The sequence below is a fragment of the Eurosta solidaginis genome, chromosome 5 (assembly GCF_040869045.1).
Source record: "Eurosta solidaginis isolate ZX-2024a chromosome 5, ASM4086904v1, whole genome shotgun sequence".
Lineage (NCBI taxonomy): Eukaryota > Metazoa > Arthropoda > Insecta > Diptera > Tephritidae > Eurosta > Eurosta solidaginis.
Window position 1 is genome coordinate 8922805 of NC_090323.1, and position 13582 is coordinate 8936386.

Below are 13582 nucleotides of genomic sequence, written 5' to 3' on the forward strand. Positions count from 1 at the left end.
GATTTTATGTCGAACTTTTAAAGCTATCTGTTTTGTATCAAACCGATGAGACGCCGATGACCTATTAGTAAAACTCCGATAAGAAAGCGATATCTTTTTGATATCAAATTTAATAACTTTTCGATAATATATCGATATCTTCTCAGAAAAATGTCTAAAATGATCCGATAACGACTTAAAATTTTTCAATTTACAGACGTTAACTTCTCGATTATGAACCGCTAACCTTTTGATAAATATTTTATAATAATAAGTCAATAAATTTTTGATATAAATTTGATAACATGTCGATAAAAAATCGATAACTCGGCGATAACCATCGTTATCAATAGCAAATTTATAACACTTCAATAACAAATCGATAATTCGTTTAATGTTTTTATACACTCAGAGAAAAACACCGTTCTAAAATCCAGCACCACCGGTCTGAAGTGAAGCTCTTCATGTTCTTACTTTTTGTTCTTGAAAAAAGAACGACTCGTTCTTAAAAAACAACCTTGTTCTTGAACTGACACCATTTTCTTGAAAAGAGAACGGCTGTTCTTATTATGAACAAATGTTCTATTAATGAGAACGAATGTTCTTAAGTTAAATACAATGTTCTTAAATCAAGTTCAAGCAAAAAGAAACGGTACAATTCGTGTGCACTACAATGTTAAGTACAACATTTGGCACGAGCTACCAAGCAGTTGTAGTGGCCCAGCCGCTATGATGTTGCGGTTGCGATCATGTGGCGCGAGTTCGATCACCCTTAAGACCCCATTACTGATACTTAGCATAGACTTGACTTGATTTGGCGTAAACTTGGCAACTTAGCCACGATTACACTCCACTTAGTGCATACAATCTGGCACCATAATCAATAAATGTCAATTTGTATGACAAAATGTCAAAATGAAATGGAAACAAACAAATGGCATCTCAAAATGTAAACGTCACTTAGAACTTACATAGAAAATCAAAATTCAACAGACTTCTAAGTCAAGTTAAGTGTTGCTAAGTTTTGAGTAATCAGTAACATGCAATGTTTATTTAACAGTACTGTAAGTGACAGTTCTCAAGCCAAGTCAAGTGTATGCTAAGTATCAGTAATGGGGCCTTTAAACTCTGAATATTTTAAAACAGTTCTTTTATGTTCTATTTTTTTAACTCTTATTTTTCGTTCAGTTCCATTTACATATGCACAGGTAATTCTCAAACTTGTTATGAAATGTTTTAAGTATAACTTTATGCAGATTACGTCTTCAAATAGGAATAATTTCTCAATAAGAGAAATTAAACTTTTGAATTTTAATAAAAAAATTTTTGTTACAATTTTTTATTTATGAAAAAAAAATTATTATTAATGAAAAATAAATGGGTACCTATCGAAAAAAATACTTTCCCCTCCCATAAAAGTTCTTGAATTGAGACCGAAAAATGTTAAATCGACTAGAAAAATTTCTCGAAGCGTGAGAACGAAAAATCTTAAATCAAGCCCAAGTAGTACTTCAAATGAGCACAGAAGTTTCACACATCAATACCAAACTGGTCATAAAATACAAACGGTGTGCTTGGAGAAACTGTTCTTAAAACAAGCCCATCGGTCACGAGTTAAGAAAAAAAACGTACTTAACAGACTTTTGTCAACGAATGTTCTTAATTTAGAACTTGTTTCGTTCTTTTTTATAACGATTTTTTCTCTTAGTGTACCAAAAAGCTGTATAGATACCAATTCGGCTTTTACCTTGAAAACGATACGTAAAATCATAACTGCATACTAGGAGAAATGCATAGCATACATACACGGCATAGCATACAGACTTCAGAATAGGCGACTTCCTATTATGCGACTTCTTTGACCTGTGTCTGATAAGAGTATGTTGTATCTATTGTCAAATGTTACGAGTAAAGCTATATGATTCGGCAAGAATAGCAATAAAATCTAAACGTTTCCTCTACCAAATCTCGCTAGTAGACACTTAAAAGCTGAAATATGAAAGCTAATTAGGTGCTATTCTTGTCGTCTATTAACTTTAATACCACAATTATGTGTACGTGTTACCGACCCTATGTGTACTTTCAGTAGTCGTACGCGTGAGAAGACCTTATAAAGCTGATTTTCGTTTATCAGGAACACCCTGTTTGAGGGACTTGACGTGTATAGTAGCATTGCTTTCAGTGTCCAGATGTGTTCGGCATAGAATCGAATTCAACAGAAGAACTTAACGTTTTTACAATCCTTTTATTAAATTTGTTTCTTTATTTCTTTTTATTGCTTTTTTAAGCTGAGTCGCCTTTTTTTGACCTTCATAAATGTTTTATAATTTCTTTCGCATTTAACTTACATTTATCTGCTTAAATATATAACATTGAAATAAACATATACATATTTACAACAATAAATTTTCCACAGAAGAAAAAAAACTTACTCATGTAATTTAGTGTAATCTATATAAATATTGTAAATGAATATGAATGTGTACATAATTTATTTAAATTTATTTATTCGTACTGATTGATCGCTTTATTGATAATGATATCTATATTAGCTAAAGTATGAGAGTGTGTGTGTATGTGGGGGCTTAAATAGCAAATGCAGAATACTTGTCGGTTATAGATACAATAAACTTAAATAAGTTTACTAAATAGTACATATCTACAAATATACAAACAATCTCACTTAAGTTTAAACGCTATGAAGCTGAGCTTCAGCAGCTGCCTCATTATTACAATATTGTCTAGTAAATTTTGTTACATATATATACATATGTGGATACTAATTTATGTACAATCATATACAATTTTACATTCATAGATGCATGTAGGCGCATATAGTGACTGACGATAAAAATGGGACAGCATGTGTTTTTTTTTTACAATTTTCATCATGCTACTATAATCTTTTTTTTTACTTTTTATTATTATTTTTATTTTCATTTTACTGTGATGGAAAAAGTCATGTAACTTTTCATAAAAGTATATATTTGCTTCTTTCCTTTTTCTTTATTATATATTTTTTTTAAGAATCCAATAACATATTTCGCTATGGTGCCAGAAAAAATTTCGATTTGAAACATTTTGTAATTTTTTAAAATTTTTTTTTTTTCAAAAATTAGTTTAAATTTTTTTTTTTTATGTAAATTTTGTGATTTTTAGCAGATTTCCCCAATTTAAAATGTTTTCATTCAGAAAAACATTTTATGATTTTATTAAACTATTTGATTAGGTAAAAAAAAACTTTTGATTTGAAAAATTTTAATTTTTTTTTTTTTGAATTAAATTAAAACAATTTTTTTGTGTAAATTTTTTGAATTGTTAGCTAATTTTTCTAAAATTTAGAAGTTTTGATTGAGAAAAGATTTTTATTATTTTACGAACTTACGGAAAAACAAAAATTTTTTTTTAAACTTTTTTCAAAATATAAAAAAAAAAAAAAAAAAACATTTCAAATGTTTTATAATATGTTTTATGCCGTAATTATAGTTTTTTTAAATTCACAAACTTTGATATGGAGAAATATTTTTTTTTCTAATTTTTGTCAATGAATAGAGTGTAAGGTTAATGACTTTTTTAAAAAAAGGTTAAACTTTAAAATTTGAAATACAATAATTTAAATTTAAAATAAATACATGAATTTTTAAAAATTGTATGTATTTTTTAGTCTTTTTTAAATTTTTGATCAAAATACAATGAAATTTTCGCATTTTGGAATTTATTAAAATCGTTTAGATTAAATCAACCCAGATTTCATTTTAGCTACAGAATAAACTATATTATTGTTAAAGCTTTCTGATATTATTATTATTTTTAATAAAAAATGCCCTTTACAGGATTCTGTCTCTAAAATTTGGATTTCGTCAAATTTAATTTACTTCATAATGATGTTTTTATATAATAAACTGTAATACATAAGAACTGTGATTTTTTTCGACTATTTATTATTTTAAAATTTTAATGAGCTCAAGGCCGGTTTTAAATAAAACAAATGAATATGTTTTTGTTTTATTATATTTTCACTCAATATTTCGAATTCAGTCTGAATTCACCATAAGGAGCTCTTCTTTTAATCACAGTTGAAGAAATCCTGATGATGAATTCAGACTGAATTCGAAATATTGAGTGAAAACAAATTAAAACAAAAACATATTCGTTTATTTTATTTAAAACCGGCCTTTGAGCTCATTAAAATTTTTACAGTTAATATTAATAGCCAAAAACATTCTACATCGACTGTTTATTTTTATTATTTTGAATGCATTGCTGCAAGATTAGATTTTCTTAATTTTTGTTTATCTAAAGATGTAAAAACTATAATTTATGATAAATTTGCTCATACAATTTTTAGATTTTAAGCTTTGCTAGATTTCATTTTGCTAAGAAAGAGTTTTTTTATTTTAGATTTAAAAAAAAAAAATTTAAAAAAAAGATATGTTTTTTCCTGTTAAGCATCGCAGAAACATATCTTAATAAAATTTTTTTTTTCGTAAATTTTTGTTTCAGTTCAAAAAAGTTTTTTTAAAAAAATTTCTTGAAAAGATTTAAAAAAAAAAGAAAAATATTCAAAGAATTAGCAAAGTATTTTTTTTTTTTTGTTAAGATAAAAAATTTATAAAAAAGGTAACGTATATTTAAATGGTTTTCTTTAATAACTTTTTTAATTTCTAAAATTTTCACGAAAAAAAAATTGTTAGCTTCAATTAACATGCAATGATTTTTGTTACAAAGTTAAGTGAATTTTTTTATTACTAAAAAACAAAATTGCGATTAAATTGGGAGGAAGTTCAGTATCCCATTTTCGTTGCAAGCTACTGCAAAAGCACATACATATTTCCTTTTTAACAAAGTCGTACATTTCTTTGCTCATATTAACGCTGCCGTTGAACGTTAACGCTTTTTTATTTATTTGCTGCTGCTGCTTTAACTGATATCGTTGTTGTTATTGCTGCTGCTTATAAACTAATTTTTAATTTTTTTTTTACAATTTCATTGCTGATATATTTGTTCCTTATTCCTTATTGGCGGCCATCGTGGTGTGATGATAGCGTGCTCCGCCTACCACACCGTATGCCCTGAGTTCACACCCCGGGCAAGCAACATCAAAATTTTAGAAATAAGGTTTTTCAATTTGAAGAAAATTTTTCTAAGATGGGTCGCCCCTCGGCAGTGTTTGGCAAGCGCTCCGAGTGTATTTCTGCCATGAAAAGCTCTCAGTGAAAACTCATCTGCTTTGCAGATGCCGTTCGGAGTCGGCATAAAACATGTAGGTCGCGTCGGGCCAATTTGTAGGGAAAATCAAGAGGAGCACGACGCAAAGTGGAAGAGAAGCTCGGCCTAAAATCTCTTCGGAGGTTGTCGCGTCTTACATTTATTTTATTTATTTATTCCTTATTGCTTTTGTTGTCGTCATTTTCTTTGTATTTTTGTTTGTTTTTTTTTTTTTGATTAGTTGATATTTTGCTATTTGTTGTTATTGTGCGCTACAGTCAGAGGCGAACAAACTCCAACTTGTGCTTAGATGTAATTACATACATATAAATTTTTACACATATTTCTATTGTATTTGTTGGCTTTTGAGCTACTATTGTCGGTGACTCATTCACGTCTAATCGCCATTTGTTGTTGCTTTCATGCATGCGGCATGCAACTAAAAGCACGCGCGCCATCAGCAGCAACTACCGCGTATTGTTGTGCGATCACGCTTAGTAATGTTGCCATATTGAGCCAATCCTAGATATTTGGTAATTCGTAAGGCGACCGCTGAGTTTCAATTGGTTTCTGATGTTTTTTTGGAATTTCTGCCACATTTTGTTGCACAACAATGTGGGTAACGTTTTTTGAGTTTTATTTTGTTGCTTTGCCGAAAATTGTATATGGCTTTAGCTATTTGATATTAATTTGCGTCTTGACTATACATCTTATGTGTGGTTTTGTACTTTAAGCTTTTATCTATCGCCATTTGAATGTGGCGTTCAAGGGCGTGCTACTATAGGAGTGTTGTTTATGGGAAATGATTTTCTAAATTCCCACGAATTTCGTAGCGTCTATCCTATACTGCAGATTTTTATTACCTATGCTATATTAAAGGGGTACAAAGACCCTCTTAAGTAGAGAATTTTTGTCAGGACTTTTAAATTTTGTAGATTATTTTTCAAGCAGCGTTAGGCAATTTTTAATGAGCTCGCCTTAGTTCTTATATAATTTTTTATACCAACGCTTCCCTTTATTATAATTTATTCTTTGCGCCCCTCTTATTCACCATTTCAAGCGCCTGCACTGTATGTACGTTTTATAACTTTTGCATATCACACTATAACTATACATAATTGACACCATGTGATGTGTTTACAGATTTGTTCCGCCGCTGATTTCGCTTCAATACTCCTGTCTCACCCAAAACGAACGCACGCACGCACGTTACACCTCTCTCCACAACTTCATCAGCGTGCCGCAACGCTTTCTTCCAGCAATTACGTTGGCAACACAACGGCCTGCAGCTTCCATTCACATTCTGTGCCATTCACAATACCGCCGCGTTCAATCATATGCTCTTTAACCACTTGTTCATGCAACGCTTGCTTCTTTTCGTGCTCTTCATGTGTTTGTGGTAATAATTGTTGCTGCTGATGCAGATTACTGACACTACCGCTCGCAGCTACAAGCAACATGCGACTGCGCGCATCAAGCGACGCCAGATGATGTTGCGATGATGTCAGGTGTTGATGTTGCTTTCCGACTTTGTATACTTGCGGCGCATGCTTTTTATGTTTTGATGGTAATGACGCTTCCGCAAATGTATGACGCAGCATGCGTCCCACATAGACCGCTGTCAATATAGCATATAACGCACCAAGTAGCGCGCCCGCTAGCACATCCGACCAATGATGCCAATAATCACGCACGCGACTTAATGCAATATAGCATGCCACCAGCAATAAAAGTAACTGTAAAATGTGACGTAATACGCGCGTTGTACCACGTCCACGCCATACCGCATGCAAGTAGAAGCAAAGCAGTAACATCGCATAAAATGAGAGCGATGAATGCGCGCTTGGAAAGGATACATGTAGTTCGCGCAATTGACGCGCGCTCAAATTCCGATTCGAACAATAGTAATGTTCAACATAAACGCCACCGCCTACCAGCTGTTGGTAGGCGCTTTCACAGGAGCTACCGTCTGCTAAGCGCGGTTGGCAAGCGGTGTAGAAATGCGGGCGTAAGCGCCCAACAACATTTTTCGCCAATTCGGTTGTTAGATATGTAGCGATGAAACCAAAACTGAAGGTAGCTAAATTGCGCGCTAAATTTATAATGTATTTTCGTAGGCGGAAACACTTGCAAATGCGCATGATTTCAACGACGCTTATGAAGAGCATTGGCAGCAGTAGCGTGTAGATGAGGAGCATGGGTATGGTGATGGTGCAATCGCGGTAGGGATAGCGCAATGAGAGATCGGCGCAAAAGAAGCCGCGTTGAAAGGCGCGCATGTTGGCGTAATGTGGATGTGTAGAGTTATGTTTGTGAATGATGATGCAGTGATCGTGACAGCTTATCGTGATACGCGCGTCTACTGCTAGACGCCTTCCTTGGTTATATGAGATGTTTAGTCTGGAAAATGTTTTCTTGTTTTGCTAATTTTTTTTTGTCCTTTGTTTAAAGTCTATATTCGCACACAATTTTTTGTTTATTTAATTGTCAAAATAAATCACGAATTATGCTTTGATATTCGTTTATTGTAAGCACTGATTTAACGCTATGATTATTTATTTCTTGGCAAATTGCAGTCTCGTGTTATCAGTATTATATTACTAAAAGATATTATAAATTCTCAATCAAGTTAAGTTTTAAAAACGTGAGTCCATGGTTTAACTATATTGTTGGCTCATCTCTACAGAAACAACATAACTTTACAGGTGCATTTACTAAAAGAATAACTTAAAGAGATGTGAAACTATTTTTTTATAAAAAATTACCACCACGGCAATAAATAATTGTCAGTGTGTTCGTTACATTTTGAGTTTGACATCTCCTTTTGACAATCCCTATACCAGTGAAATGAAAAAATTAAAATCAGCTGATGAGATGAGCCAACCATATAATTGAGCCATGTGTAGGTCTTTGAATTTAGAATACTAGGTAGCCCAAATGAAAGGAAATCAAATGCTTATTATATTTTTGTATTGGTACAATTAGTTAAAAAAAACTCTTTCTATTATATGTTTAGCAATAGCTGCTTAAAACTTAAATTTTGATTTCGAACTTTTGCCATTTTGTTTTAACGAAAAAAGAGAATATTTGAAAGCAATATTTTTTTGATTCGCTTTGTTTTGTTTGTTTTTCCGACAGGGAGATAACTGATGTATATTGCAACGATTTTACATCATCCCTTGTCAAATTTGGTTTGAAGACAAAGCAGTTTCGGCCTTGTGTCATCTTCAGTATCATTTTTCGTTCAGAGAGCACAGATGGAAATGTTTTCAGTCGAAGATATTTACACAAAATAGACCTAACAAGATTACACCATACAATCTCTAACACGTTTACAGAGGGCACTATTCTACCTGACAATGTAGACAAGCACTGGGAGCAAATTCGTCACTCTCTACGCACCAACGCTGTGCGCAACAAGGACATCCAGGGAAATGGAAGAAACAAGAAAATTCGCATTGCCTACGAAAAATAGGAACGCTGCTAACAGAAACATGCTGCGTACGAGATCATTGTAGTGACTCGAAGAAAGAAGACTTGCCCGAAGTTAGGCGTTTAAAAAGTGAGTCAAAACATCGTTGACTTATGTCCGATCCACAAGAGAGGAGATCACGACAATCGCACTTACTTCCACTCAATCAGCCTGCTTAATACCGCGTATAAGGTTTCATCTAGTGTATTCAAACGTAAAGTCAACAAACTGATTGGAACGTATCAATGCTGTTCCCGATCTGCTTAATCTACTACTAACCGAATTTTCACGTTTCAGTGATTTATGGTGATCACTCACTGCCCAAGTAGCTTTTGATAGCTCTAAGAGCAGTTGGGTTTTCAACCGAGCAACACCATTAGCTCTTGAAGGGTTGGGAGCTATTCGAAACAAAATGAGGCTTCAGAAAAAGTGATTTTCTATGGCGTGTTTTTGTTAGCCTTAAATGGAGAGCCAATTTTAGCAGATCTAAACCGCTATGGCAAAACCCATTAGATCTTGTTTATATTAAAAAGAAACGATTGATTCATATCTTCTTTTGTTTTTCCTTCAGTCTGCTCTCAACAGAGTTTAAATAATTTAAAAATTTGTTAAGCTAATTTCTTTAGTTGGGAGAGAGTTCTAAAATTTACATTCACTTGGACCACCCTGTATCTATTTTCTTGGTTTAGTGACTTTATTGCGTTGCACATTTTTTTAGTTATTTTTAATTTTTTATCCTGATTAAAATTTTAAGTTTTCTTCTTTTTCTCATTTTTATTTTATTTTATTTCTTTCAATACAAACACTTTTCCAAAATAACTGTATGTTTTCATTAAAATAGAAGTAAAATTAATATACTACAAATTTATTTTACTCATTATGCATCTTCACATAATATTTCCGCAATAATCTTTAATTAGTCCTTTTTAGATATCCTCCTTTGATACCTCAACACCAAACAAACACATAACAAAAGCGCACATTTCCTCCATACAAATTAATACCTATTGTTATTATTTTTTAAAAGCGCGCTTCGATTTTTGACCGCTCTGCTAATCGCACTATTTGCGTTTACTTGCTCGATTGTTAAATCACACGCTTTTTGTTGTATTTTTTGATTTATTTTTGTCTTATTCATTATTTATATTTTGCACGCCAAAAGATCATCATACGCGCGCGCTGATGCTCAGCAAGTGACTGCTGCCTGTCAAAGCATTTTACTGGCGATCTAGCCACTGACTAGAGCCACAACAGCTAGCAATCGTATGCGACTTCACACCATACGCTTTTGTGTTGGGCTGACTGCGCCTTTGACGTCTCCGCAACTGTCGGCACTTTACTAAGCGCAGCGCAGCGCTGCGCGAAACAGCTAACCACAATAAACATGCCGCAAAGTCTTCGCGCAGCACTCAAACAAAACGATGAAATTATTTGAAAAAAAAAACCGCTACTGTATTGGTATCAAAACAAACTGCAAAAATAAGAAAATATAAACAATATTACAATACAATTGAAACTATGTATTGATATCAAAACAAGCCAAACACTTTGAATATTGTTGTTGTGGTTTTTGCTTTGTAATGGCACACAATCACTCTCCACTTTTCTTTCACTTTTTTCCTTGACACTCAGCAAGAACTTTTGCATTAATGATATTAAATTTCAAATAGCTGACGCTGAATGTCGCTCTTCTTATCAAGACGCGTATGCGCGATCGCGCGCTCCTACTTCTGTCAACGCTTAATGTGACTGCCAACTGGTACACGCCGCGAATCATTGCGTCGACGCTTAAGTTGCTGAAGATCTTGACGTTGACTGTGACTCTTGCACGACTTTCAAATAAATGTGAACAAGAAACTTTATAGCAATATTGATGTACTTATGTTTGTTTATTTGTCACAATGTATTGGCGCGTAGATAACGTAGAATGTATACACACATATTTATTTAAGCGCTCTTAAACACATGTATGTTAGTATGTATGTGCGTATAAATTATGTATGGACGCGCGCACCTACATCGTCGTGAGAAATGCGTTGCGCTGTCAAGTGGGCGGGCCAACAAGCGCACCTTTTTACTGCGCTTTTCAAAATATTGAGAATAATTGAAGCTTACGTAAATAACGAGATAAGAGCTGGGCAGCAAGTTTGACAGCGGTGTTGAAAAATATATGACCGCTTTGATTTTTTATTAATAGAAACCATTTTTGCTTGGGCTGTTTGACTAATTTTTGGTTCGCACGAGAAAAAGTGTGATATTTATCTGTAGACTTTTTCACTTCACTTATCCATTACGCTTAACTCAGTCCCACCATTTTCTCACCCAAGCACGGTTTGAATTCCGACCTAAGTGAAAAGGTTGGCCACTCCGTTGTACAACCCACCACTTCCTTATCTGCCCCTGATGCGAAGAGGTTAGTCTTCTGTACTAATTCGCCTACTAAAAACCGCCCACATCCCGGTTTCACCGCGTAATGCAGATGCGCCATCTAGAGTTGATAATTTTTTTAGAAACATAACTTATTGTGTTACAAACACATGGATTGCATTTGAACCAATATGCATCACAGATCTACTTTACAATATCTGGACACCAAACATTTTTTTGATAGTACTTGTCTGGTACCAGGGGAAAGTTCATGAAAATAGCGCCTAAAGCGCTAACGGCCTTTCGGGTGGGCAGCACAGCAACCAATCAGCATTTTTGAATAATGACCTAAATCAAATAAGAAACTTGGCTTTAATATCAGGTAGAATGGGCGCCACCTAGCGATAACTTATATTTGGCTTCCAAGCGACTCACTCAACTTTAAGTCGAACTAATTCGGTAGAAAATTACATGTGCAAGAGTGAGATTGGCTATTTACGATTTTATTTCGTGTTTATAGTTCTTAAGAAGTTAGGGACGGTATTACAGGTGGAAATTGACATCTTCGAACTCCTAACTCTTGGTGCTGTGTCAATAGAGCTAAGTTTTTTTTTCTTTTTTGAAGCGCATGTCTTCAAATAAGTGAAAAAATTTATTTTGTTTAATGCATTCTTCACACGCGTCGCCTCCATTTGCCTATTCCGGTTGATACCGAAATCTTTTACGAGCATTTAACAATTTTTATTAAATACATCGTTATCAATTTTGTCAGAATTTTAATGTGAATTTTATGTACAACTTTTATGGTTTTTTTTTTATTAACACTTAAACTTTTAAGTGTCCGCGCACGCTTACAGGTGCATTTACAGTGTGAATGCATAAATTTCGTCGCGTAGCAGATGCGCAAGTAAGTAAGCGCGTTTGAGGAAGCAGTTTGAGTCTTAATTATAGAGATCAATCCGAGAATTTAAAGTGTGGGTTCGTTTTTAATCACAGCACAATGCGATTGTTTAAATTTCAAGTTTTTTATGCTAATGACATACTTAGATTATTAAACTAAAATAGGATGCTTTACAAGTACAGTATCTTCTTTGTAGAAGATATTGAGTACGAGTTTTCAGCAGTCACTGTATCATAAGGCATTAAGTGCCTGACGTACCTCAAAGAGATCTGAAGCACAAAACCCATAGAGGTTTGTAAAAATATTGTGAAATTCGAATGGACTTCAAAAAAAGGAAAAGCGTAGAACCGAAAATGGCACTACGCTTTCAAAACTCGCTCTTCAACAAATGCGTACATTTTTTTTTTCAGTCTGTCTGCAGACGGTGATACATTAAGCTGCGAGGAGAGAAAAAGAGAAGAAATTGGTGTTATGGCTGAATACTTCTTTCAAGTACTATAATATTACACCGATCCTGAATTGTTTTCAAAAAATGTGAGAGACTTGCTAGATTTGAATCCAGCTATTTCAGCTAATACTATACTGATTGTACTAGAGCAGGAATTAAATTATTAAGTTTCCAAATTTTTACTACTACTATTTTTACTATTTTTTGCTACTATTTTTATTTTTTTTTTTTGCTATTACTTCTAATAAACTTTTACTAATATTTCCAATTATATATCTATTATTTTTGCTTATATTTATTTGACTAAAATTTTTTAAAACTATTATTTTTTACTACTCCTTAAAATACTACTATTTTTTACTACTCCTTAAAATACTACTATTTTTGGTACTAATGCCACTATTTCAGACAGTTCAGCCAATTTTTTTTTTTAATATTTCCAGTTATATTTTTCTGAATACTAGTTTTTTCCTCTTTTTTCTAGTAATATTTATTATTTTTTCTAATACTTCCACTATTTCAGACAGGTCAACCCATTTTTTTTTTAATATTTCCAGTTATATCTTTTGCTACTATTTTTCTGACTACTATTTTTTAATACTACTATTATTGCCACTATTTTTATAGTAATATTTATAATTTTTTCAATAATCTACACCTGCTCTACTACACAATTTGCTACTATTTTTATACTCAGTTAAGCAGAGCTCACAGAGTATATTAAGTTTGATTGGATAACGGTTGGTTGTACATATATAAAGGAATCGAGATAGATATAGACTTCCATATATCAAAATAATCAGGATCGAAAAAAAATTTGATTGAGCCATGTCCGTCCGTCCGTCCATCCGTCCGTCCATTAACACGATAACTTGAGTAAATTTTGAGGTATCTTGATGAAATTTGGTATGTAGGTTCCTGAGCACTCATCTCAGATCGCTATTTAAAATGAAAGACATCGGACTATAACCACGCACACTTTTTCGATATCGAAAATTTCGAAAAACCGAAAAAGTGCGATAATTCATTACAAAAGACAGATAAAGCGACGAAACTTGCTAGATGAGTTGAACTTATGACGCAAAATAGAAAATTAGTAAAATTTTGGACAATGGGCGTGGCACCGCCCACTTTTAAAAGAAGGTAATTTAAAACTTTTGCAAGCTGTAATTTGGCAGTCGTTGAAGATATCATAAAGAAATTTGGC

At 33.1% G+C, this 13582-nt stretch overlaps 1 protein-coding gene across 6 annotated transcripts; it reads right to left on the reverse strand.

Moving 5' to 3' along the window:
• Positions 1-4129: 4129 nt before the first annotated feature.
• On the reverse strand, positions 4130-10443 carry LOC137254618 (putative phosphatidate phosphatase). Of its 6 annotated transcripts, none has more exons than XM_067792424.1 (2): positions 9664-10443; positions 4130-7787 (listed from the first exon to the last, which is right to left on the reverse strand). In XM_067792424.1, the coding sequence occupies exon 2, from the start codon at positions 7464-7466 to the stop codon at positions 6450-6452; it is 1017 nt and encodes a 338-aa protein (XP_067648525.1). In that variant the 5' UTR covers positions 7467-7787; positions 9664-10443; the 3' UTR covers positions 4130-6449. The 6 variants fall into 6 exon arrangements, with proteins under 6 accessions (XP_067648525.1, XP_067648527.1, XP_067648524.1 ...); XM_067792426.1 differs by having other exon boundaries at positions 9607-10443; XM_067792423.1 differs by having other exon boundaries at positions 9534-10443.
• Positions 10444-13582: the final 3139 nt, after the last annotated feature.

Bases quoted from the DNA above. Each gene is read 5' to 3' on its own strand.
- LOC137254618 (XM_067792424.1), bottom strand. From the start codon at position 7,466: ATGCGCGCCTTTCAACGCGGCTTCTTTTGCGCCGATCTCTCATTGCGC.